The sequence below is a fragment of the Fundulus heteroclitus genome, chromosome 16 (assembly GCF_011125445.2).
Source record: "Fundulus heteroclitus isolate FHET01 chromosome 16, MU-UCD_Fhet_4.1, whole genome shotgun sequence".
In the NCBI taxonomy this organism is placed as follows: domain Eukaryota; kingdom Metazoa; phylum Chordata; class Actinopteri; order Cyprinodontiformes; family Fundulidae; genus Fundulus; species Fundulus heteroclitus.
Genome location: NC_046376.1, coordinates 17,089,973 through 17,115,967, shown reverse-complemented (window position 1 = coordinate 17,115,967; position 25,995 = coordinate 17,089,973). Strand labels below are relative to the sequence as shown.

Sequence of the window (25,995 nt, the reverse complement as noted above, 5' to 3'; positions counted from 1 at the left end):
CTTTTCTTTCTTCTAAAATATTTTTTTTCATCCACTTTTATTTTCATGTCAAATGGTTGATAGCCTTTTCTGAGAAAACTTGTAAGAACAAAAATTGTTTTGACAATTTCAGCTTAATATTGTAACAACTTCATAACTTCATTAAATGTACTGGCACGTCACGATGGTACCTGAGCAGTTAATAGTTTGCGTTTGGCGCCATCTAGTGTATAAAAATAAACTACAAAAAAATAGATCCTTGAAATGCCAATAAAACTGTTAAATGGTGTATGGTGATTGACAGGCAACCTGCATCTGCCCTTTATAATATAGGACTTTAGTTTTAAAATATTTATTTTTAAGGAGTTTAAGCACACATTATGGTGAAGCTAAAGCTATTACAGTTAAATCAATGTTGTGTTCAGGCCATGTAGCATGTTGTGCAACATCTGCTCTGTGGATGAATTTGCTGCAAAAGTGTGAAAATTATGTCTCGGCCCTGTAAGCAATAAACATCCAAACCATCAGCTCACTACAACTGAAACATAAAAAAGAAAGTCACACTATCTGTTTGCTCAAGTGCCTCCAAAACTCAAAACGCCAAATAAGAACATTTATTATTTTTTTCAGAGCAAAGTAGAAGAAAAAAAAAACAGAGTAAACCTAAAATGATGAAACACTATCAAATTAAGATCTTTACTGAAAAATATTTTAGATTTCTTAAAATGTGAAGAGTGAGAATTGTCATAAATGTGTCATTTTATGTGTACTGTTTCCTTTTATTTGGTTTATTTTCTGTGATTTCATTGAAAATGGAATGTTTTGTAAAATGTGTCATTATTTTTTCATCAAATCATCAAATTTGTTTTTGTCATCATTGTTTTGTGCTACACTAATGTGTTTTGGTCTTTAGTATACATGTTACCTTCCATTCAGACACCTGAGCATGTTTAAAATACCTTGTTTTTGTGTGTTGTTGGCTTCATTTTCATCATATTCACAGCACTGCTCCCAAATATCTACATCCCAACAACAAATCAGCAAACATCTTCACACAGAATCTTTAAAACTGGTGTCAAAAACAACAATACAGCAACAGATTACATTGAGAGGCAAATGTGAATAAACCGTATTTGTTTTATTTCTGATTTATGAGCAAGAAATCTGAACCACTATCCCTTCTTCTAAGCAACATACCAAATATTAATACATTCACATATTTAGAATAGAATTCATAATATTTAGTTCAGTTTGCGTCCCTGCTAAAAACTAAATCAGGAGTCTAAACATTTTTATTCCAAAGAGGGTAATTCAAAAAGTGACATAATCCTTCAATAAAATATAGTTTTTAAAGTTTTGTTTGGAGTTTTTAAATTAAAGGATCCCCATTTTATCTTTCGTTTCATGTTTCACAATAAAGAAAAGCATGAAACCTACACAAAGTGAAAATCAATACATTTTCTTTATTGTAGAGTCAAATTATGGTAAAGAAATTTTGCAAACTATTAATTCGGTTCTAGTAATTCCGTCCAAATGTTGTATAAAAACACAGAAAATCAACTAAAACCAGTGTGGATTTTGTTCTAATTAGTAATTACGTATTATTTATAAAAACCTTTCTGAGTCCCTTTTTAAGTGTATCTGCTCCAATATATATTTTTGGTCCTCTGGAGCTGCAGGTCTAGACCCCTGAACTAAACACACAAATCTCTTCATGCAGCCATTTCAGTGTTTATTTAGAGCAAACCGGCACTCAGCGTTGTTTACCACAGTCAGCGCAGCTCGTTATCCGGATGGAGCAGCAATGACCAACCATTTATTGCAAGATGAACAACCGGGGTTCATAGGTTTTAACAGGTAAGACGAAAGTCCAAGCCGTATTATACGGGCCCCAGCAAAACTATTGATAGCCGTTAGACATTTTCACCTTCTGTCATGCTAGAACCACAGATGTGGTAAATGTGTTTCATTTGGATGCTAATGTAAGTAAGTAGAAGTAAACTTCATTTATCTTGAACCTTTTTTCAGACAGACCACAAAGTGCTGTCAAAGCAGTTGTAAAAGAGATGCGATTTTACATGAATTTGAAAAATCTCAACAGAGATCTAGATTAGAGGGGGGAGAGCTACCATTGAGAAGGCCCCGTCTCCCCCTTTGCTCTATGACAGACCAACACAGAGCAGCGCATAACTGTGAAATGAAGGAAAATCTTTGTTTGTTGCGCTCTCCCTTTTGTTGCAAACAATATTCAGTTCAGCCCCCTTTACTCTGATACCCTAAATCAAAAAGCTGTGCAAAACCAAGTCCCCTGGGGGAAAATGTGGCCCGGCTATATGTGGCAGAAAAAAATAACCTTGACCTTCACAGTAAACCACGGTGGCAGCATCATGATGAGGGGATGGTTTTCTTCCATCAGGTGTAAGAAAATCCGGTTAGGAAACAAAAGGCGTGGGGTGAAGGTTTGACTTCCAGCAGCTGTCACCGCAGAAAAAACTGGTTCCTCCAAGTAAAGACAGGGGGCTAAAATATAAAAATCATCCCACACTCTTCAGATTTCATTAGTAAATCCTCTCTTTTAAAAAAATAAAAAAAAACATCCCCGTTTCCTTTTCCGTCCCCTTAAAACTATGCACCGCCTAAAATCCTGGTAAAATACACAGATTTCTTTTTTTTTTTTTAACATGGCATAATGTGGATAAAGTTGAAGAAGTGAGATTTGGTTTGATCTTAAAGCTGGAAGTTTTTGTGCTTAAACTTTTTTTAGGGTTTGAGTCCAGAATTTTGGCACAGGAAGGCAAACTTATAGGATCAGGAAAACTATTTAAAAAAAAAAAAAAAAAAACATAGCTGCTTACTGCCTCAACACAGTGACAAGGACCTTCTCAGGCATTATTCTCAGAGGGTGACTGCTCTGTGTGTAAAAATATGGTAATAAAGGCTCTTTGAACGTCTGCGTGAACTCATACAGAAGAGAGTTGTCCGCGTGGTCAAAAAAGGACACGCTTCCCTTGTTGTAATCCAGCTGGACTCTGACCTGCCCGGGCTTACTCGCAACAGTCAGCGGGGTGGGAGGTGAGCTCATGGCCCGCAGCTCTCCGTCCCGGAAGCACAAAGTCCAAAAGCCGTTTTCAGGCCGAGCTGCGACCTCGGCGTTCCTCGGCGTGGACAATGAGGCCACGCCCAGGAGCCAGTCCTGATTGCTTCCCGTTTCCACGACCCAGCGGTGGTTTCCTGAGCCGAGCGAGGTCGAGCCCACCGCCTCTGCGCTCACGTGGAAGCGCTCCGGGTTGTCAGGGCAGGAGCTGGGCTGCTTGGAGTAGTGGAGGGAAGTGAGGTCTTCTGATAGGACGAGGCACGGGTGTGCGGTGCAGGGATCCAAAGTGACAGAAGCTGAAGAGCAGAGAAACCGCCATGGAAATGCAATGGCTTAGAAAGAATTGATGCTGGGTGGACGATTCTTCTTTAACACAGTTGTTTAATGGACTTACTGTAGTCGACGTTGTCCAGTATTTTCTCCCAGACGCTGTATTTCAGGTTGGAGAGGTGTTTCGTCTCATCCATCAGTAAGCCGGACATGTCATCTAAACCATCCACCGTGTCTCTGTCCCTGTGGTTAAGACGGAGAAATAATTGGCGGTTCGGTTTGTAGGATGGTCGCATCGGATCGGCTTTAAAATGTTACGACAACCTACCTGTCCTGCGTGGCTTTGAAGTTCTGGAAGACAGAAAGAAAACAGCATTAGGGTTCAGTCTGTGTTTCATCTTCAATGGAGCTGTGTGTACGCGCACCTTCAGCAGAGTCATATCATTTTCCTTCAGTTGTCCTTCAACGGCAGACATGGTCTCCATGACCGACAGCATTTCCGCCGAGAGCTCGTTCATTTTCTCTTTGATTGCTGCAGACCGCTCCTCTTCCTCCTTCTTCACGGCTTCTATTCTGGCCGATTCTTCGTCGCAGAGGGCTTGACGTAGCTGCCCAAACTGGCTCCTTATCTTTTTTTGAGTTTCCAGTGTCTGATACTGTCAGGAGATGATCAGAGACATGTTTTAGTGGGATGGACGGGTCTTCGTCTTTATAGCAATAATAGTCGCTTCATGCTGTGCCACGCATTACCTTAACGTATGTGAACATGTCGGCGGAGCTTCCGTACATTCTCTTGAGGTTTTCCATTTTGCTTTGCAAGCTTTTCAGCGTGAACTCCAGCTTGTTCTGGAGGTCAAACATGTCGGATCAGTAGACATCACACCGGGCGTTTTACTCTGACGCCGTGGTTGAGAGTCAAGACCGGCGAGTGGAGCCAGAATATGTGGTGTTTGTTTTCCTTACCTTGCACTCCAGAATTGCCTCTTCGATGGGGGAGCAGTCGTGGCTTTTGTGGAGCTTGGAAGCCTGGCACACCACGCAGATGGGCTGTTCGTCAGCCAGGCAGAAAAGCTTCAGCTTCTCCCCGTGCACGCCGCACCTCACCTGCTCCTCCTGCGAGTCCTGCCTCCTCACCTGCAGCAGAGCCTCGCAGACGTTTTTCAGAGCCAAGTTGGAGAGCGGAGGGGATTTGGACCCCTTCCTCCTGCAAACCGGACATTCCCTTATCCTCGTGTCCCACCATCGCTTCAGGCAGCTCCTGCAGAAGCTGTGGCTGCACGGCAGCAGGACGGGGTCCCTGAAGATGTCGCAGCACACGGGACACGTCAGATCCTCCTCTGGGAGAGACATGATAATCGCCTTGCATTTAAGAAACGCTCGGCTCAAAAGAGGAAGCCTTTTTTTTTTAGCGTCAACACGTCTCGAAGTCTCAGAGTGCCAGAGCTGCGAGCAGATCTATTGTTCTCGATGAGAGGAGGCAAATGCTCCCGGTTTTCCTCCGCATAGCTTCTGTGGGTGTAACATCATTTATGAGGCCGTGTGAGAAAAGCCCCTAATGTAGAATAGCTGGCAAACAGGAAATGAAGCCTCATTGGTCTGTTGTGAAGGAACTTAAAACCGGTTGGTAACTCTCTCTCTCTATAAGGCTGGAATGTGATCTTTCAGGATAATTCCTTTGAATGTTTTCGGCGGTGACATCTGCGTTGACGGCTTAAGGCCACACAGCAACAAGCGTCTTTAAATAACCGGACTGTCAGCGACTCGGTTTGACAAATGGCCATCCGCTCAGAGGAATGTGAGATAAAAATGGTGCAACTTTTTTTTTTTTTTTTTCCCCCCGTATTGGTAAATTTAGTGGCTGTAGCACTGCTGTCAAACGCTCACTCAGGCCTTAATTCTTTAAATTTGGCTTGAAATCTTGAACTCTTGAAAGCAGAGCCATGAACAGAGGCTTTTTAAAAGAGCACACACCCCTGGTAAAATACTAGGGCTCTGTGAGGCACATAAAACTTATCCCACCTTTACTTTGACACACATACGGTATAATTCATCTGAAACTTACAAAGCCCCTAAAGGGACATTCAAGGAGAATGAGAATGTATATATTTTTTATTTCCCTTCAATGTCCCTTTAGGGGGTAGAAAAAAAACATATTTATTTGTAAGAAAAGTTTAATATTGAATGTTTCCTGATCGCCTAAATGTTCATAGCCTTAATCTAATACTTTGTTAAAGGACTTGGTGAGTCTACCAACGTACCAAATTTGTCCAAAAATGACTCAACAGTCCTCTTCAGTTGTTTGCACAGATTTTGTTCTCGGATTTAGGGAGTCTAGTTATTCCCCCTTTAAATTTACATTTTATTTTCACAAGACTTTGCTATTGTGGATTTAGACGCATGTTTGAGCTAACTGTCAAACAGAAAAATGAAATTTGTCTTCCACTTTTCAGCTTTTTATGAGACAGCTGAAGGTTTTGGATACTCTGTGCTTAATTTCAGTCACATTGATAAAAATCCAAGTTCCATCTGAGGACAACATGAAGACACCACCACCATGTTTTGCCATGAATATAAAGTGGTTTTGCTGAGTTGTTTGCATGTCAAAGAATACCTTTTTAAAGTGACCTAAAAACCCGGGTGTGATTTCATCAGACCAAAAGACATTCCTCTACAAAGTTGGCATGCTTTCTTTTGAAGAAAGACGTCAGGTGTTTCTCTAAGAAGGCGTGGAGTTGTCTGAGCCTGCACAATAATGCAGCTTTCTTATTGTATTTTGTTTTACTTCTTCTTCTTTTTTTTACAGCCAACACATTTGTTTGATTTTCCATTGAATTGTAAAGCATAAATGTCAAATTGAAGGTGGAATCTGCTTTGAAATGATTTATCATGAACTAAGTTTTTACGTCACAAACTATGATTTTGAGCAGGAGTGTGTATTTTTGAGATCCATTGTATTTCAGATTTTATTCTATTCATAAAATTATCGTTTTTTTAGGTGATCTCTCTTTAGTCTTTTTATTTATTTATTTAAATCGACTGCTACGGGTTGGTGGAAGCCAGAAATAGAATTAAGACAGTTTGTAGGGGGAGGATGCAGTTTCATGTGTCCTTAAACGTTATTCTGTGTGCAGTTTTATATTAGTGAGCTGATTAATAGGGCTGTGCTACATTTTGAATCAAGAGGTTTAATGATCCAAATTCAGTATCTAGAGCTGATGATAAAAAGCCATGAGTGTGAGCTGATGGATGCTAAATACACAAGCATCCGTAAGTTTAAGGCCACATCTGATTTCCTGATCCATTACCTTAAAGCAGCCAAGTGTTCTCGCACTCTTTTGCAGAGCTCCTGAGTTATAGTTCAGACCTTGTGAAGTTGTCAGAGTATTTCTGTGCGCTGTGGTTGCTTTTCTGTCCGCTTCTTGTTTCTGACGTAGAATATTTTGCAGCGTGTGAAGAAATGGCAAGCGTGGAAAACTTATATGTAAATGTATTGTGCTCTAGCTGTCTCCACATTACTTTTGAAGACAAGACATCACGCCAAGCATGAGCAGCTGATCATGCTGCCTCCCACAGTCTCCGCGCATGCGCAGTGTGTGCTCATCAGTGAGCGTTCCAGATATATGGATGGGGTCAGTCGGTGCGTGAGAGCATCTTTCAGAGTAGTGATGCGGTTCCTGGCATCCTATCCGCCAATTCCACGCGGTTTTGGCTCCTCCCCCCACACTCCTCCTCCCCGTCTCTCCTCCGGTCTTGGGTATCCATGGCGATGACGTCAGGTTGCACCACCGTCTCAGGCCAGTAGGGACGATCTTAAAGGCGGCGCTGGGAAATCCTGCACAATCGACCGCTGCGGGGACCCTTCATCCTGTTTTCCAGCTCCTGCAACTCGACCGTCCTCCCATCTCTCCGTTCAAAATGCGCGAAATCGTGCACCTGCAGGCCGGCCAATGCGGAAACCAGATCGGAGCAAAGGTAGTTTTTATTTTTGTTTTTTTGTTTTTGTTTTTTGCAGTCATTGTTTTTACCCTTGGATTCCGGAAAGATTTGTGCAGATTTTCACGCAGACGCGCCTCGGTTGGCTCCCCCTCTAATCCATCCTCTTGGAAACCTCTAGAAGAGCCTCTGCAGTGGTAGGCAGACATCCCGATCAGGGACCGTAGCAGCGGTTTAAATATGCCACATGCATATAGCACTAATCCTCAGTTGACTAGCTGATGTTTTTTTTTTTTGTTTTTTTGTTTTGTTTTGTTTTTTGTTTTTGCAGAGCATGCATTCTTGATTTAGTTGCGAGAAAATAAAAACTGCTGTATTGTCTCATATTGAAATGCATTTCTTTCTTTTTTTTTTCTTTTTTCTCCATGAATATATTTTCCTTCAATGTTGCATCAGACCACGTTAAAGCAAGCGGATCGTGTGCTGATGCTTGGACCTTATTGCCAATGAAGGAGCAGCTTCCCCTCCCCCGCGCGGCTTCTCTGACCTATTTCCATCAAATCAATTTCTTCTGCTTGACCAATTATAATGAGATTTTTCTACGTTTAAATATTATATAGTATAACTGAATTATTTTATATAATAAGCAGAGTGACAGTTTCTTATCAGATCATTGCTGTCTGCTTGTTTGCTTCTAATAAAGCGCTTCAGACTGATGCTTTGCTCCTTTTGACCGGTTTTTACTCGTTTACCTGCTATTCATACCTGTATTCCTGCAAGTGCTAAATGGTATGTGAAATAACGCCTACATGTTGTTTTACAACTGACTTCCCGTTGCTTGTTTATCTCCACAGTTCTGGGAGGTGATCAGCGACGAGCACGGCATTGATCCCACTGGTACCTACCATGGTGACAGCGACCTGCAGCTAGACAGGATCAGCGTCTACTACAATGAGGCCACAGGTACAGGCTGCAGATCCAGCTGAAATAATGCTAAACAATATCAGGAGGTCGTGAGTTCTAGTCACTTTGGTCCTTTTTTCAGGTGGAAAATATGTGCCCCGTGCCATCCTGGTGGATCTGGAGCCCGGTACGATGGATTCAGTCAGATCTGGTCCGTTCGGGCAAATCTTCAGGCCGGACAACTTCGTCTTTGGTAAGTTTTTTTGCAAATTCAATGCGAATCCCGCTTTTCTTCTTCCCCTCTGTGGATCGTGAATTAAACCGGGAACGTTCTGGCCGACAGGTCAGAGCGGCGCTGGGAACAACTGGGCCAAGGGTCACTACACGGAGGGAGCGGAGCTGGTGGACTCCGTGCTGGACGTGGTCCGTAAAGAGGCCGAGAGCTGCGACTGCCTCCAGGGCTTCCAGCTCACTCACTCTCTGGGGGGAGGCACCGGCTCGGGGATGGGCACCCTGCTCATCAGCAAAATCCGCGAGGAGTACCCCGACCGCATCATGAACACCTTCAGCGTGGTGCCTTCCCCCAAAGTGTCCGACACGGTGGTGGAGCCTTACAACGCCACGCTCTCCGTCCACCAGCTGGTAGAGAACACAGACGAGACGTACTGCATTGACAATGAAGCCCTCTACGACATCTGCTTCCGCACGCTCAAACTCACCACTCCCACCTACGGAGACCTCAACCACCTGGTGTCGGCCACCATGAGCGGGGTGACCACCTGCCTGCGCTTCCCCGGCCAGCTCAACGCCGATCTCCGCAAGCTAGCTGTGAATATGGTGCCGTTCCCCCGTCTGCACTTCTTCATGCCCGGGTTCGCCCCGCTCACCAGCCGGGGCAGCCAGCAGTACCGCTCGCTCTCCGTGCCCGAGCTCACCCAGCAGATGTTCGACGCCAAGAACATGATGGCCGCCTGCGACCCGCGGCACGGCCGCTACCTCACCGTCGCCGCCGTCTTCCGGGGCCGCATGTCCATGAAGGAGGTGGACGAGCAGATGCTGAACGTGCAGAACAAGAACAGCAGCTACTTCGTGGAGTGGATCCCCAACAACGTGAAGACGGCCGTCTGCGACATCCCGCCGCGGGGCCTCAAGATGGCCGCCACCTTCATCGGCAACAGCACGGCCATCCAGGAGCTGTTCAAGCGCATCTCCGAGCAGTTCACCGCCATGTTCCGCCGCAAGGCCTTCCTCCACTGGTACACGGGCGAGGGAATGGACGAGATGGAGTTCACCGAGGCCGAGAGCAACATGAACGACCTGGTGTCCGAGTACCAGCAGTACCAGGACGCCACCGCCGAGGAGGGCGAGTTCGAGGAGGAGGGAGAGGAGGAAGTCGCCTAAGATAACCTCGTCGTACACAGCTACTATACCTCATTTTTACGTCTCCCGACCCCTTTCCATTCTGAAATTGAAGGGTTCTCCGCACTGAACCAGCTAGATTGTTGTTGCTCTAGTGTTAGACGTTGATGTTAACCGGTACTAGTGACGTGATTGGTTTACAGAGTTTTGTGCATTGTGAAAGCACTGGATTATTGAGCTCCATACATTTGTCCCGTCATTGCCTTGCCATGCCCGAAAGCAAGTGATTTCAACTGTGAAGCCTCGAAAATGGAGAAGTGAATAAAATCACACTGAAAGGCCTTTTATATGAGTTTATTTATTGTCTCACTCCTGTCTGAAAGTCGGTTTAATTTTGCAGAAAAGCTCAAAAGACAATCGTTAGGAATTACTTTATTTTATTTTATTAGTTTGTTATTGCTCAATTAACTATTTCATGATACCTAACCTTGTATACTTGTTGTATACTTGTTACCTGTCAAATATTTAGATTGTCTGATCAGAGTCTTTGATTTTAGAAAAGAAATGGGATCTAAAATCCACTTACAGGTAATGCATTTACAGGTAATTTTACTCAATACGGAAGGTAATAAATATTTGACAAATTGTTTGATGAGCTAGGTAAAGTGTAGTGTTGATTCAATCTAAAGATCTGCAACTAATGCAGTTGAACAAAATTGGTTTTCTTTGAAATGACATGGACAAAAAAAAAAATTTTTTTCTGTACCATCTAAATTAGATATTCTGGTATGTTAAAAAAAATCCACTACATGGATCATCATTAGTATATAAGAACCAGTCTACTCATAATCATCTATGGCACATGCAAAAAGACCTATTAGAGATCCATACTGACCCAGAGTCAATGTAAAAATAAAGCACACCCTCTTTTAATTGAAGGGTTTTACTTAACAGGACAACAGAAATGACCCGAATAGGGCCATACCATGAGTTCTTTCTTCTTCAGCTGTTCTGTTGTAGATGGGCTTGTGTGTTTGGTGCCTTTTCTTTTGGGTGTTGGTTTAAGCCAAGCGTTAGTGTAAAAACAGATAACTCCATGTCTGACTCTGTTACGCTTTAGTATATAGAAGTCCTTGGTAGAATCATTCAGTTCAAGGTACACAGGTCCAGTGTCTGGAAAACAAGCCCAAATCATGACCCCTCCACCATCGTGTTTGACCGTAGTGATAGAGTCATGCTGGGCGAAACCTGCTTCAGCGCATTTTGGCCAAACGTCTGTACTTTGGCCCATCTGTCCAATGGACACAGGGAGGTATACAGCACCTCAACTATATTCCCCCAGAGCAGGACAAGTCTTATGCCTGGTCACCCGGGCATAAGACTTGTAGAGCAGGCTTTAGTCCGTCACAGGGAACAGAACTCAGAAGGGGGGGGGGGGGGGGGGGTGTACAGTGTGCTGCCTGATTGGGTAGCCACAGGGAAGTCCAAAAGCCAGCCAGGTCCCTGCAGCCCACAGTCAGCACTTGGCCCACAAGAGCCAAAGACCACTGACTTGAAACACACCACAGCACAACATGCCCCAAGCCTCAGCATAAAAAAACAGCCATGACCACAACATTTACAGAGCGCTCCTTTTAGTTTTTATGATCTTAATTAGTTTTACAAGTATAATTTTGGATTTTTCTGTTCCTGATGAAGTAGCTTAAAGATTTTGGTTAGACTTTGCCTTGGACCAAATCTCCCAACAGTCATATACATATGTTATGCCAGATTGATATCTCTGGTTGAAGTTAAAACTATAAACTCAGATGTCTGTTCAGCCAACTCCACTTTCGTAGTTTCCAGTCTAGGACACATTTTACCCATTGGAGTAACAAATCCTCTAATCTTGGCTCTTTCTTAACTCAGTTTGCTAAATTTAATCCTGCCTTTCTGTGCTTTTAAACACAAAGTGTTGGTCTGGAGTTTTGCGCCTCAAAAAAATGCATAACTTTGACACCTACTGATAAATATTAATTAAAATATATATATTCTTACAGTTTCCTCAATCTGCTTAAAATTACAGTAACAGTGATAACTTGAGCAAATATAAACTAGGACCTACTTGGCCCAATACTCCAAGTGCTGTATGACCCATTTGGGCTTGAAGTTATGGTCACAAACGGATGGAAAACTGAGCAGGATTCATGGTTCCACCTGTTACAAGTCACCCTCGTCCTCCAGCAGCCCAGATCATCACACCACCACCCCCTTTTTTGACTGCCGTTATGATTTCTTTTCTAAGAGTCGGTGTTAGTTTTATCCCAGATGTGGCAGCACCCATGCCTTCCAAAAAGTTTCCCTTTTTTCCTATAAGTGCACAGAATGTTTTTACAAAGCTTTTGGGGATCATCCAAAATATTTTTGTAAATGTGAGAAGGGTCTTTCTTTTGTTTTCAGTCAGCAGTGGTTTGTCCTGAGATATTTTCCCCCCAGGCCCCCAGGAGGAGTCATCAGTGCACTCTAGTTTTGATGAGCCAGTCCCTCCTGGAAAGGTTCTCCACTGCTCCGTGTTTTTCTTCATTTGTGGATAAACGATCTCATCGATATTCTTTAGATATGGAAAACCTAAGGAAGCGCTTTGAATCTCTTTTGGGTGTAAATTACGTGTTTTTCACCTGTCCTTGCATTTCTCTCAATCTTGGCTATCCCACTTAATGTTGTCAGACAGGTTCTAATTAGGTGATTTGAAATGGGGGAAGGGGCGGAGGGGGGGCGGAGGGGGGTAATACTTTTTCCACAGAACTATGAGACAGGGTGGAATTTAGCCCAAATGTAGATTCATCTATTAGATACAGTAGACAAAATGTGTAGATTGGTGCTGACTTATAGATCCTACGTAGAGCAAGCATTTCGCCACGACTAACCTACTTATGAGCTCAGTGATTTCAAATGCAAAGTTCCTTTTAAGGTCAATAAGTTCTCATTAACTTGTTTAGTTACTAAGGTTGACAAAGTACAGCACTGATTAAAACGCAGTATTTGACCAGGTAAAAATAAATTAAAACCCTACTTAACCTTTTTTAAAGTCTTTTCACCACCACAGGAGTAAGAATATTCATGATAGATACCCCAGTTAAGGTTTTGCAGTTTTAAAGCCGGACTGATGTTCATATTTTACAATCCAAGCTGCCAAGATAACGGCATCACTGTTACTTGGAGCTATCGGCGTCGACCTTAAATCAACTCGTAATGTGCTGTAAGTCCATGGTGTGAACTGAAGCCTGGAACGACTAAAGTTCAGGCTGTCTATTTCCTGTGAATTAGGGTACTGGATGGTAGAGAGGAACAGTACTTTCTTTCTGCAAGTTTTTTTCAACAGATAAGTTAACAACTCTGCTCTTTTCACATTCTGGCTACAGAGAGTTGCTTATCTACATTATTTTATCGTTCTAGGACTTTTTGTACAAATGCATCGATGCAGTCTCTCCTTCTGTTGTCCCGCATATGAGGATATCTCAGTGCGTTCAGAAACTATCCCTATTGATATTTAATCGTTCGTTAAGACGTCTGTCTCCCCCGGCCACCTTTTATCTTCAGGGCATGACTTAGTGACACAAATAGCATACATATATTTCACTATTTAATAGGTAAAAGCATAAATAAACAACCCAACGTCAAACATCTCTGCTCGAAGAAAAATAACTGATCTGAAGAAACGTTTAAACCATGCCACTTTTAAATAAAGATTGCTAAAAGAATACTTCAGAATGTAAACATCTGATAACTTGTTACTTGTGCTTCAAGAAAATCAAAAGCCGCTTTGTATTTACACAGCAGGGTTATGTTCAATCAAAAAACAATTACACGTGATTGCATTCGTAAAAAAGAGACTTTCTTGTGCTTGTCCAAATAAATGAACTGGAAAAGAAAAATGAGCTTGAGGGTATAGAAAAGCATAGATGAACAAGTGACTTCATGACGGGCTGAATCGAGTGAAATAAAGTTAGGCTACGTGGTGATTCAGATTGTAAGAAAAATAGAGAAAACATCTCTTTACTACACTTATTAGTGCCTATAAAATACTGCAGTGTCAAATGTGCTTGTTATACATTCAGAGTTGATTGAAATGATCGTCCAGCGCTCCTCTGCTGCGTGTTTCCGGGAACAATTTAGTGCTTGTTAGAAAAGGAAGCAGCGGGTTCATGCAATATGTCGCAGAGTTTAAAAGGTCCTTCCCCGTCCTCTCTTGAACCTGAAGTTCTTCCTCAGCTTATCAGCTGGAAGGCACGTCGCTCAGCAACACCGCCATGATAGGTGTCTGCAGCTTTTTTTTTTTTTTTTTTTTTCTCAAATCAGTCGTTCCTCCTTTGGTAGCTTTAAGGCATCCGGTGCGGCCACACTGTGAGTGCCAGACTGTTCCTCGGCGCTGGGTCTGTAGGTTCCTTCGGTCTGTCTTTTCTTCTTCACCACGAAGAACAGCCAGGCGAGAACACCCAGAACGATGGCAAGAACGCCCAGGGTGACTGTCGGGGCCACGATGGCTGCAATGTTTGGTCCCTGAACCTGGATGGAGTTAAATAATGACAACAAGCTAATAATTAATAAGCTATATGTTATGGAATTGATCACACAATGATACAAAACAGCACACACGAGAAAAAGAAGAGTAATAACAGCTGGAACAATAACGGTATAAGTAATAATAGCAGTTTCAGCAGTAGCCATGGTAATAGTTTTTAGCAGAAGAGTTGTTAGAGTTCTGTGTGTCATATTTATAAGCCAGGGAAACAGGAAGTCATGGATCACTTGTGAGAAGTTCACAGACTCCCATACCATTTGATAAAAGCAAATAAGACATTTAACAATTGCTGCAGTTACATTTGCTTTTCTACAAAAGTAGAAAAGCAAATGTCTGTTGAGGACCCTAGTGTTAACGCCAGAAATGTTGTGAAATAGATTTAATTCTTGATGCCTCTGTTTTTTTTTTTTCACTGATTGAATTTTCTCGATATCATGTTTGTTGCATTTGGCAAAATATTTCTGCTTGAAATCATCCTGCTGCAACAAAGAGATTAATTTGTTTTTTTTGTTTTTTGTTTTTCACATATCTTTACCTTTTATTACATTAATTGTGGAGGACAATGTAAAACTTTTCACTTACTGTGCTGTTGTTATGGTTGCTGGAGACGGTTGTGAAATTTCCTGTGTAAGACAATCAAAAAAAAAATTACAATTAAAAGTCATTGTCAAACATGACTTTTCTTTCACACAAACAATCTTTAAGTCTGTAGCCAAACAATTTATTCAAGCAGAAAACTCAGTCAACAAATGATCAAGACGGGAGTTTTTTAATTATATAATATTTTTTTTTATTATAATTTCTCAATTATATTATTGAGTATAAACCTCTGAGGTCATCTTGTTTAATCATCGGCTTGCTTTACAGGCACAGTTTGCCTTGTAAGGCCAAAAAATAATAATACTAATAAGGTAATCTTCCATAGAATGACTAGGTTACACATTGTTGATAAATAGTCTGGTAAATCATCAATGCAACGAGGTTAATCCTATTTAGTTCAGTTAAATTTTTACTTTTATTTCTAGATCCACTATGAAACACACACAAAAAATTACAGTTTCCAAATCTGTCAATCTACGCTCAACAGCCACTTTATTAGGTAAACATGATCAAATGTCATTAAGATTACTCGCTCATCTTCAAACTGAGGTGGAGTTGGTTGTCGGTGCCAGGCGTGCTTGTCTCAGTATTTTCAGAAACTGCTGATCTACAAGGATATTCACACACAACAACCAGAGAGTGGCACAAAGAGGACCAAATAGCCAGTGAGCAGAAGTTGGGTGTATGAAAATGCCTTGCTGATGTCAGGGATCGGCAGAGAATCAAAGGATTACTTTGACATAATAAAAAGACAACACTAGCTCTGCTAACTACTTGGTGCAGCCGAGGTACAAGGAACAGCATCTCTGAACACACAGCATGTTGAATCTTGAAGGAGATGGGTTACAGCAGGGGAAGACCACACCTGGAGCCTTTTCTTTCAGCTAAGAACAGGAATCTGAAGCTAGAATTCACACAGACAACCCTACATTTGCCAGGAGCCCTGAAAGCTGATTGGTGCAGCTTGGATCTGTTTCCTTTATATTATTTATTTATTTATTTTTGACTTGTTTTTTTTTTTTTGGTCTTGCTGAAATTTGCTGAAAGTTTTTCTTAGATATTTTTTTAATAAACCGTTTTGTATAACTTTGTAACCATGCCACTAAAATGTTTCACTATTATTATTTGTACTTACTGATACATGGTTGTAGCTGACTGATTTGATGATTCACTATTATTACAATTTATTTTCTAATTCATGTTATTTTGTCAAAATCACGCACAAATGTATCTGTTTTGGTGCTTCCCCGACAGTGTTTCTTCCTCAGCAACTTTGTTCCCTTTATTCAAGAACAACATTTTTTATTCACTTTGATGGGACGCGTGGATCTGTTTTATTTTTAATCTGTAAGACACGTTACGTGCCAAACAGAGCCTATTTGGGATGTGGAGGAAGGGCTTGTCACATCATCATACAGCTGACAAATCTGCAGCCACTGCTTGATGCTATTCTGTCAAAATCTCCAAGGAATGTTTCTTACACGATACTGAATGTATCCTACAAAGAATTAAGGCATCTCTGGAGGCAAAGGGAGTCAAAAACAGCACTAGCAAGGTGTCCCTAATAAAGTGGCCTGTGAGTGCATGGCTAACATATAAACCTGGTATTAGCAGCTCTAATCTTGTAGCTTTGATTTAAATATAGTATAAAATTGGTTTACAAGTCATAAAATGCGACGTGACAGCCCATCCCCGGGATAAAAGCTTCAGTTAGGATCAGTGAGTCGACAAAAGCCAGGATTTTCCTACATGGAATCTTAACTCAATGTTCATAAATTGGTCTATTTCAAACCAACACTATGAAAGTGAAAACACATTAAAAGCAACAATAAAGTTAAATTACAGCCTGTTCCTTTCACAGTTAGGCTACATGTTTGCAAACAGTTCACAGACAATAAAACGGAATCTGCAGCTCAGCAAAAGCTATTTTTTAACCACGGCACACTTCGGAGCACGCAGCATTCCAGATACTCCTCCAGCTCGCTGCTGCTTATCAGCCATTTGATCCTGTGGCTGCCCACTTACCCCTCCAAGCTTCATTGTAACTTCTTGACCCGGCGGAGCAAATAAGCCGCAAGATGAGAAACACGGGAAAACGCCGAGTCAACACGCCGCGCAGGTTTGGACAACAGGGAGGGAAGCCGTTCTGATTTGCTCCGTTTTGGTTGTGCTGGGCATCCAAAGGGTCGTGATAAAGAGAGCGGTTTTGTTTTGAAAACCGAAACCCGCTCCTAAGATATCCTGAGTGAATCATTCACTAAATGGCAAAGAGATTTTCAAGGACGAAAGTACAACTTGATAACAAGCAGGGGTCAGAGAAGGGACGCTGCCAGGCCGGATAGGGGATCTGGGGTACCTTTTTTAGACGGCCCGGTTTTTATCGTTCACTTCTAATGTCCTTAGAAAACGCTGACAAGCCCTAACAAGAGCTGGATTTATTTTTTTTTTCCGGGAATTATTTTTGGAAAGATTTAAAAGCGTGACTGCGTGGGTGCGTGTGTGTAACAGGTGCGGTCGGACCGGTAGCTCATTTGTATGGGAGTGTTGGGAATGGTCGCTTACTCACCCCACACGGGATTACTGCTCAGCACCAGCAGTAAAACACTCCCGACCATAGCTTCAGGTAAGGGCAGCACCTCCGGACAGGCTGCCATCTCTGCGGTGGGGGGGGGGGGGCCAACTGAGGGCAGGCTGGGGTACCTGGGCATCAGCTTGGGTCCATTTCACTGCTTCCACCACTCACTGGGACAACTCAGCGCCTCCTTTTAACAGCTGCAAACACCGTATTATTGTTATTATTATTGTTAAAAGAGGAGGAAATGTCCTTGTGAGTTCACTCAAGACACCGTGTATTGTGTGGCTGAGTCAGGCAGCTGATACCACAACTACTGAGTCACATTCATTCTGCTGCTGAATCACCATCAAACCTCCTCAGACTGCTTTAAAAAAAAAAACTATTAATAGAGCATGTGTTGCAATCTGAATATACACCTAATAATAATAATAATAAAGTATATTTTATAGTATTATTCGCAGGATTATCCATAGATTCAATTAAATTAAAGCGACACACGGCTACCTGCTTTGATCCGGAGGGTCGAAGGAAATCGGGAAACATCGAGCAGGTGGATTCTTCACGCACGAACAGCTTCCGGCTCACTTCAGCGCAGAAATAATCGCCCGGAAAAAAAAAAAAAGAGGCGAACGAAAAACAAATACATAAACATAAAAAAAAAGGAAACACAAAGTACTTAAATTCTTCTAAAAACCCCGATTCAAATTGTTCTTCGCCGCCGGACAACGTCCATGGCTGCTCCTTTCAGTAGATATTTTATGCAAAGCAGTTTTTTTGTTTTTTTTTTTTCCTCTCCCCCTTCAAAGAACCCCATTGGTCACATGCTGCAGTTTCGTGTTACACTACCTGTGCACAGTTATCTACCTGCAGCAGGGCGGACAGATCCTCCTTTGTACCAAAGTCGAAGCAAGGTGCAGTCCTAACGAGGCAGAACACTTCCTTCCCCCCCTGCAGACCTTAAAGTGGGGGGGGAGAGAAAGATGGAGAACTTCCCAGTCCGTTTAAATGTCTCCTGAAACCTGGATATGTTGTAGAGGGGGATGAGAATAAAGCCTGGTTTCTGTCGCTCGGCCCAACCTGCACAAGGGCAATGTTTAACTGCCCTGCCTCCCTCCCCAGCGCCTACACAGCAACCTGCACCCGGAGGTGGCTGTGAACAGCGCCTCCAGCAGGTTCAACCATCATGAGAATTGGATATGAGCATTCCTGGGATATTTTAGGGATGAATTTGGGGGGAGGCAGTGGGTCCAGTGAGCTCTAATCCTCCAGTAATCTCCATTTTTTTTTCAGACTCAATGGCAGTGGGGGGGGGAGTGCAAATTTAGTGTTCTTCTAATCTCTGCGGGTCGCAATCTAAAGGGGAACTTTTAATGAGGGCAATGAGGTTCTGTTTGAAATTATAACCCGTGTCTCTATTGCAAACCTATTTAAGATAAGACATTCCTTTATTATTCCACAACGGGCAAATGGTCAATTATTGATTATACTAGAAAATATTGGGTAAGCAAGGGTTAAAAAAAAAACGAATCAGAAGGAAAAATAAAGCAAAAGCCAACTTTCGCATACGTGTGCATTGAAGTGGACATATCTCCGCGTTAGTAAAAGACTTATAAACAAGTGTTTGTCCCGAGAATAGTAGCATTATTTAAAATAATGAGTTCAAATCATAAAAGATGGTGTGGGCTTATGACTTGAGACTGGAAATAAGATTTCATATCCAACTTTGACCTTCTGGTCTCAGGACATCTTGTTTTTCTTTATATAACTTTGGTTGTTTTGATGCAAAGGGATACAAATGTGTGCAAGGTGGGTATTTAAATGTTCATGTATATTTTTTCATCAACAATTTCACATAACCCTTTTAAACCAAATGCACCGATCTGAATATGTAAAAAATGTTGTGTCAGTGACTCCCTTTCTTTCAAGAATGTATTTTTTGAATAAAATTTGATTTCTAATGCTGCCTCATGTTTTTATTTACTGGATTGAAATGGAACTTTTTTTGTAAAAAAAAACCCAAAGAGACATATTTCCGTGGGAGTATTTTTTATGTCTCAAAGGTGGAAGTTCATTGAACCTCAACAAAGAAAAAGATGACATTCATTCATAGGAGCATTTTAGAGGTAAAACAAAATCATAAAATGCATAAATTGTTGTTGCGTCTTCTGAAGACAGGCGTTAATAGTCGCATTCTTTAAAAAAAATGTGATTGTGTCAATACATATGTGTAATTTTGGTTTCTCAGGTTGCACAAATTGGAAAAATTAATATGTGCTAAACGTTGATCAGTAAACGCTTAGTTTTACTGACAGACGTTTCTCTTAAGACTGTGGCAACTGTGGCGATTTTTTTCCCTCCTGAAGAAATCCTTGCAAGCAGCCTGCTGCTCACACAGGATTTAGTTCAGTGATCACAGAACAAGAAGAAAAAAAAATAGTTGATGTTCTGCGTTTCCGCCGCTAGGGGTCAGTGAAGGCAGTTCGCCTCTGTTTTCAAACTGGCGGACTGCTCGCGTCCTTGCGGCTTGCCGTACTTGCGGTGACATCTGGGTAAAACTGTCAAAGCGGCGGGAGGGCGGCAATTTATCGTCAAATTTTAACACACACAGGCGTCGTTTAACTAGGACTTTGCCGGCAGTGAAATATCGGGGACAAAGACACGCGTTCGGTGAACGCAGAGGTGTGTCTCCAGCAGGTCTGTCCCCCACAGCACTGTCCCGCCGTCGAAGCCCTCCCTGGAAACTGGACGTTTGTTTTTATTAGCCCCGAGTTTAGCGCTCCGGCAACAATGGCAAAGGTACAAGTGTTGAATGTGGCCGTCTTAGACAACCCGAGTCCCTTTGGAAACCCTTTCCAGTTTGAAATCACGTTTGAGTGCATGGAAGACCTCCCTGAAGGTGAGTGCCGTCGCATTAAAAAAAATAAGAAAAAGAAAGAAAAGAGCTCCGCTATGAACTGTTTGTGTGAAGCTAAAAACATGGAGGCTAATGGCTATCAGCTACTTCGGTTAAAAGTTAAAACAGGGGTAAGGAAGGGTTCACAAAGTCTGTGTTCATGTAACAATATGGCTTGTTGAGTACTCATGTTACTGAGATGGTTTGCTTTGTGCTGTTTTGTTTAAACGCTGGCGTTGTGAGTTAGATCTAGATTTAATTTTAGGAGGAAAAGGGGGGGGAAAAAAGCTAGGAAACTGATGTGGACCAAATTCTTTGAATGCCATTCCTTTGTTGTAATCATAGCCTTTCCCAAAGGTGTACACAGAGCCATTCAAATAAGTTTTTACTATGTAAAATAAAGTAAAATAAAAACTTTTATAGATTATTTCAAACATAATGTGACATTTGCCATGTCAGATAAAATCTAATTTACAAGAGGGAAGAAAATACAACGTTAACAACAATCAGCTTCTCGCATGGATGTGTGCACTTTTAACCCACCTAATGACAAGAAACATAGTCCAAAAACATATTAATGGTCATTTTAGTGTCACTTTATTGTGGAAATTGTATGTAATATATCTTTTGGGAAAAAATGGAAACCCCCATTTTTATTTTATTGTATCTTAATTTAAATCATTTTTAGCCAAAGTTGTTAAGAGCCAGTGTGGAAGGGGCTAAAGAGTCACTCACGCTGATCTAGAATATTGGACAGTCACCAACAAACCTTGTCAGGGTCGCTACAAGGAAGGTGGCCTGCTACGCTGGAAAAGCTTCTGGGATTTCCAACAAGTACTGGGTGTGATCTGATATGACGGCAGTCTTCTGTATTCTCCGAATGTCCTGTCTGATGAGTAGAGATACCAGACAGCGTTGTTCTCTTCCAAAAAAGGAATCATCAAGTCCCTGGTGGAGGGACGTGTACGGTTCTGGTGAAACCAAACATGAACTCTTATTCCACAACACATATAAAACAAACGATGGAGTATTAAAATCCGTCTGTAAAAAAATTAAATAAATAAAAAGTAAACTCCAGGTTTTATCCAAGACAGGTGCCAGTGAGCCTTAATTTTTCTCTCATAAATCTCTAGAATATGAGCAGCTCTAAAATGGATCAGGAAATTATTTCATGAGCACCGGCACTTCTCTGTTTGGAGCCTGGCAAATCTAAAAGCTTCTTTTTTTTTTTTTTTTTTTCTTAACGGCAGCTTCTTGTTTAAGGCTAGGCAAGTTTATTTGTAAAGCATCTTTCAGTAACAAGACGATTCAAAGTATATATGTATAATTATGTCAATAAAGGTTCTTCAGACAGGATTTAAATAGGATTCCTCAAGACTGTTAGAAATCTATTTAAAAATGTATTAATAAAATATTATAAATATAATATTTGTTAATATAAATTAACAAACAGGAAGCTGGTTGGGTGAGGCCAATACCAAACTTTTTTTTTTTTTTTTTTTTTTTTTTTCCTTCCCCATTACTGTTGAACCATGATCTAAACATGTTAAACCACAAAAAAACTTTTTCAGTCTTTTGGAAAGATAAATTTTTGAAGAGAATTTGTAAAAAAAAAAAAAAAAAAGGAAAGAAAAAATCTATTATACTTAGTTGTCTACTTACAAAGACAAATAAGTATAAGCATGCAGCGCCGCTTCCACTTAGTTATGTAGACTGAGAAGCACCTTTATACCGGCTCAACGGTCTAACTAGCTAAAATAAAATTCAAACCAAAATAGAGTCGAATGCTTACATATGACAGGAGCCAAATTTGTCTTAATTATGGTTTTCATTTCCCATGATGTTTCGATGAGCTCACGCCACAGCCATCATCTCCAACCAGCGTTGCAGTGATGTGTTGCACCAGTGGCGGCGGGAGAGTTGATCTGATCTCCTTGAGGTTAAGGTCTGCTGGTCATAGTATTTTATTTTTTTTCGTTTAATAGACCTGGAATGGAAGATCATCTATGTCGGTTCAGCAGAGAGCGAGGAGTACGACCAGATCCTGGACTCTGTTTTGGTTGGCCCTGTACCTGCTGGCAGACACATGTTTGTGTTTCAGGTGGGTTGTGTTTCAGAAAACTTAAAAAAAAAAATAATAATAATATATAAATACTTGAAATGTTGCTGTTTATTTTTACTGTCAAGGCTTTGTAACAGAAATGTGGCTTCAGGTTTTAACGTTTAGTCGCTTCTTTTGACAGGCCGATGCCCCAAACACCGGGCTGATTCCTGAAAGCGACGCCGTCGGTGTCACCGTAGTTCTAATTACGTGCACCTATCGCGGCCAGGAGTTCATTCGCATCGGTTACTACGTGAACAACGAATACACAGACCCAGAGCTTCGCGAAAATCCTCCAATCAAGCCGGACTACACACAGGTCAGGCTGGTTGATTTATGACGACGTGGTTTTTGCTAACATAGGCGTTAGGTTTAGAATAACCTTAGTAAGTGAAATATTGGCTCAGGTATGGCTGGGCAATAAAATTCTTTATTTGTTTTTTGTTAAAACTAAAGAAATGGTTGGTGAACAATGATGGTGACGAAGTATTTACAATTTAAATCAAAAAGTATACACAAAGTGTAAGCTAGTATATGCAGAAACATTTTTGCTTTTTTTTGTCACAGTTAAATGTTTCAGCTCTTCAAAAAAAAAGTGTGTGTGTGTATGTATATATATATATATATATATATATATATATATATATATATATATATATATATATATATATATATATATATATATATATATATATATATATATATATATATATATATATATACACACACACACACACACGATAAAGGTAGCCTAAAAAATAGAATGTAGTTTTCAAATTAGGGGAAGGGGAAAGAATGCCAGCTCTGTACAAAAAAAAAGCACTTGTGGTAAATTGAGAATTAACTGTGATAAACAAAATGTTTGGGAAGGCTGGGTTAAATTTCACTTACATACTGATGCCTACTAACTGACCAACCTGTAGAATGAAGCTGTCACTTACAGGGACCCTGTCTCAAAACACGAAGTAGGCAGAAAGATGTTAAAAAGCAGTGAATCATGCCTGGATCTAAAGACACTCAAGAACAGTTGAAATACAAAGTCACTGACATCTATCAGTCTTGAAATGGTTACAATCCATTTCAAGACTTTGGGACGCCAGTAAACGTACGTTTTCTCCACAAACGGAGAAAACATAGTCACGTGGTGGACCACCCTGGGAGCGGCTGACCTGCCAAAATTAGCTCGAGTGGATTGATGATTCATCCAGGATGTTGCAGAAGAACTCAGAGCAACAACTAAAACACTACAGGCTTCACTTTCCTCAGCTAAGCTCAGCTTTCCTGATTCAACAAATTAGAAAGAGACTGGACAAAAACGACACCCGTGAATGGAAATGAGTCTCCTGAGTGGAGCCAAAGGTGAAACTGTTGGATCTAGTCTAAAACTAAAACAGCATTTCAGACAAAGATCATTCTGAGAGTTAAACGTGGTATTGTGATGCTCTGGGACTGCTTTGCCACTTCAGAACCTGGATATATTGCAGTGATTCATAGAACTAGCAACTGGTGTCTACCAGAAAATCCAGAGGAATGCCAGGCCATCGGTTTGCGGAGGATAAACTGATCTGGGTCATGCAACAACAATAATACAAAGCACACCAGCAAGTACTTCTCAATATCTCAAAAACCAAAAAGAAGGTTTTGAAGTGGCCTAGTCAAAGTCCAGACTTGAATACAATTGAGGTGCTGTGACCTAAAAACAGTCAATTCATGTCTGAGAACCCTCCTATGTGGCAGAAATAAAGCAACCAAAGAGGACCAGGGCCCAATTCCACCACAGTGCATAAAAGACTCGTCGCTACCAGAAGAAATGTGTTTGGTGAAAATCTGTGTTTGATGTCTAGAGATCAGTTTTAAGCAACTGGAACCATTCAGAGTCACTTGAGAGATTGAGCCTTTTTCTTTCAGATCAAAAGGTTTATTTAAACATACCTCAGTTAAACATCAGTAACATTCTTATTTAAAACACATGTTCTGTATTTGCCTAAATGTTTTGTGCATGCAATTTGAAAAAATGAAGATATAAAAAAAACAAAATCCAACTTTCACGCCATCAAGAAAGATTGTTTTGGCCGTTCTGCAAGCAGAGCAATTGATTCAGATGGTAACTTCAGTCGTAAGCTGCTGTGAGATTTGCCACAATTGGAAAGGATTTTCACTGTAGGTGTCAAATTTTTTCAGACATCTCACATGTGGAATAAAACAGGTCTCTTAGAGGTGCAAAATAATACTTGACTTGATGGGTTTGAAAGGGAAAGTGGTCACTTCATCTGCTTGCTCTTCATATTAACATGTTTTGTCATGTCAAGTATTATAGCGATATAAAGTTTTTCTTGAAACTAACAGTTATCTTGTAAGAACTGTCTTCGTCTACTCTGTTGTAACTGAATTGACTTCAGCAGCTAATGGCGATCTAAGAAGCCTTAACTTGACTAACTTAACATTCCCAGGCACCCCTCTGCTTTATGATTTTGGTAATATTTCCAGTTTTTGATGCTAAATATCCGTCAGGATTCCGCTTATAGCCGTAAACCTTCTTGTTGTAACCCACTAACTCATCTTGCTCGCTTTATGCTCTCTTTTCAGCTCCAGAGAAATATTCTAGCATCAAACCCACGTGTCACAAGATTCCACATAAACTGGGAAGGCTGCGCAGAGAGAATGGAAGACTCTGAAAACGTGGATCCCACGTCAAACCCCATGCTGCCCCCGTCGTGTCTTCCAGGGAAGGCCCCACCTGTGGGCATCCTGCCAGATAACTCTATGGATTGCTTATAGAGATGCCCAAAAGGTGACGACTGCCAGCAAATGACCTTATTTTTAAAGGATGCCTATGGACATTCTGATTAGGGTGAAGTAATGTGCAGATCTCTACCGCTTACTACTTCACTTTTTCCTGAAACGTCCCACCCCCAAAAAACAAACCCTCACTTCTGGCGTTTATTCCATTAAGATTATGAACTTCTTAATGGAGTCCATTGTTCTTTATGAAGGCAGCATTCTTGCTAATATTTGAAAGCAATGTGGAAGTGTTAAAAAAAAAATACATAGCAGCTATAAAATTCTTTGGTTGCGGAGTGAATTTGTAACTGCTTCGCCCTTACAGCACTGATGTATTAGACATGAACAGGAGTTTGGTAATCTAATAATATTTGTTTTGTTGAATTTCAAACTTCAACTTGTCTTGATGATATTTTTGGGGGGCAGGGTCGGATGGACTTTGTTAGGACTATTACTTCCTGGTTTTTGTGTGTTTTGTTTCCTGATTGCAGATTTGTGTTACAAATAAAAGAAACATTGTTATATTTCCGTGCGTGTCTGTTCTAATTTTCACTTGGAAGCTAAAGTTATTTTTGTGTTCAGGCTTTTTTTCCCCTTACAGGTACAAGGTCCCACTGATCAGTGCTTAAATGCCTGTTGTTTCCCTTTGGTATTTTCACATATTCTACTAAAAATAGCCACCGTTAACGTCACGTGCAGTCACACATTGGCCGGCTGAACGAGGGGATGGTATGCATAGCTGAAACAATCTTTAGCAGTCCATGAGATAAAGCTGGTAGAATCTCAGCGCTTCGCTAAACTGAATTATATCAACGCGAATATTTATTAGTTTAAAGCCAAAAAATACATGCGAGTGCGTATTGGGTATTAACTAGTCTGGAAGGCGGGACGTGGCGTCCAACAGACGAATCGCGTCAATGCAATGTTTGGATCTATTACTGATAGA

At 41.2% G+C, this 25,995-nt stretch overlaps 4 protein-coding genes across 7 annotated transcripts; 2 read left to right on the top strand and 2 right to left on the bottom strand.

Moving 5' to 3' along the window:
* Nucleotides 1-1,098: 1,098 nt before the first annotated feature.
* On the bottom strand, nt 1,099-5,173 carry LOC105932050 (zinc-binding protein A33). Its single transcript, XM_021320707.2, has 6 exons — nt 4,307-5,173; nt 4,094-4,189; nt 3,769-3,999; nt 3,672-3,694; nt 3,468-3,586; nt 1,099-3,369 (listed from the first exon to the last, which is right to left on the bottom strand). The coding sequence occupies exons 1-6, from the start codon at nt 4,691-4,693 to the stop codon at nt 2,831-2,833; spliced, it is 1,395 nt and encodes a 464-aa protein (XP_021176382.2). The 5' UTR covers nt 4,694-5,173; the 3' UTR covers nt 1,099-2,830.
* A 1,980-nt stretch (nt 5,174-7,153) lies between these two features.
* On the top strand, nt 7,154-9,885 carry tubb4bl (tubulin, beta 4B class IVb-like). 2 transcript variants are annotated; one of them, XM_012871016.3, is made up of 4 exons: nt 7,154-7,315; nt 8,131-8,239; nt 8,322-8,432; nt 8,523-9,885. In XM_012871016.3, exons 1-4 carry the CDS (start codon nt 7,259-7,261, stop codon nt 9,578-9,580), a joined length of 1,335 nt encoding a protein of 444 aa, XP_012726470.1. In that variant the 5' UTR covers nt 7,154-7,258; the 3' UTR covers nt 9,581-9,885. The 2 variants fall into 2 exon arrangements, with proteins under 2 accessions (XP_012726470.1, XP_021176381.1); XM_021320706.2 differs by lacking the exon at nt 7,154-7,315 and adding an exon at nt 7,331-7,473.
* A 3,262-nt stretch (nt 9,886-13,147) lies between these two features.
* crb3a (crumbs homolog 3a) lies at nt 13,148-18,430 on the bottom strand. 3 transcript variants are annotated; one of them, XM_012871020.3, is made up of 5 exons: nt 18,121-18,430; nt 17,779-17,858; nt 17,266-17,471; nt 14,682-14,722; nt 13,148-14,083 (listed from the first exon to the last, which is right to left on the bottom strand). In XM_012871020.3, exons 3-5 carry the CDS (start codon nt 17,405-17,407, stop codon nt 13,868-13,870), a joined length of 399 nt encoding a protein of 132 aa, XP_012726474.2. In that variant the 5' UTR covers nt 17,408-17,471; nt 17,779-17,858; nt 18,121-18,430; the 3' UTR covers nt 13,148-13,867. The 3 variants fall into 3 exon arrangements, with proteins under 3 accessions (XP_012726474.2, XP_012726472.2, XP_012726471.2); XM_012871018.3 differs by having other exon boundaries at nt 18,139-18,430; XM_012871017.3 differs by lacking the exon at nt 18,121-18,430 and having other exon boundaries at nt 17,779-18,087.
* Nucleotides 18,431-19,796: 1,366 nt separating this feature from the next.
* Nucleotides 19,797-25,577, top strand: asf1ba (anti-silencing function 1Ba histone chaperone). The gene is made up of 4 exons (XM_012871069.3): nt 19,797-20,170; nt 22,153-22,268; nt 22,411-22,587; nt 24,855-25,577. Exons 1-4 carry the CDS (start codon nt 20,062-20,064, stop codon nt 25,044-25,046), a joined length of 594 nt encoding a protein of 197 aa, XP_012726523.1. The 5' UTR covers nt 19,797-20,061; the 3' UTR covers nt 25,047-25,577.
* The last annotated feature ends 418 nt before the right edge of the window (nt 25,578-25,995 follow it).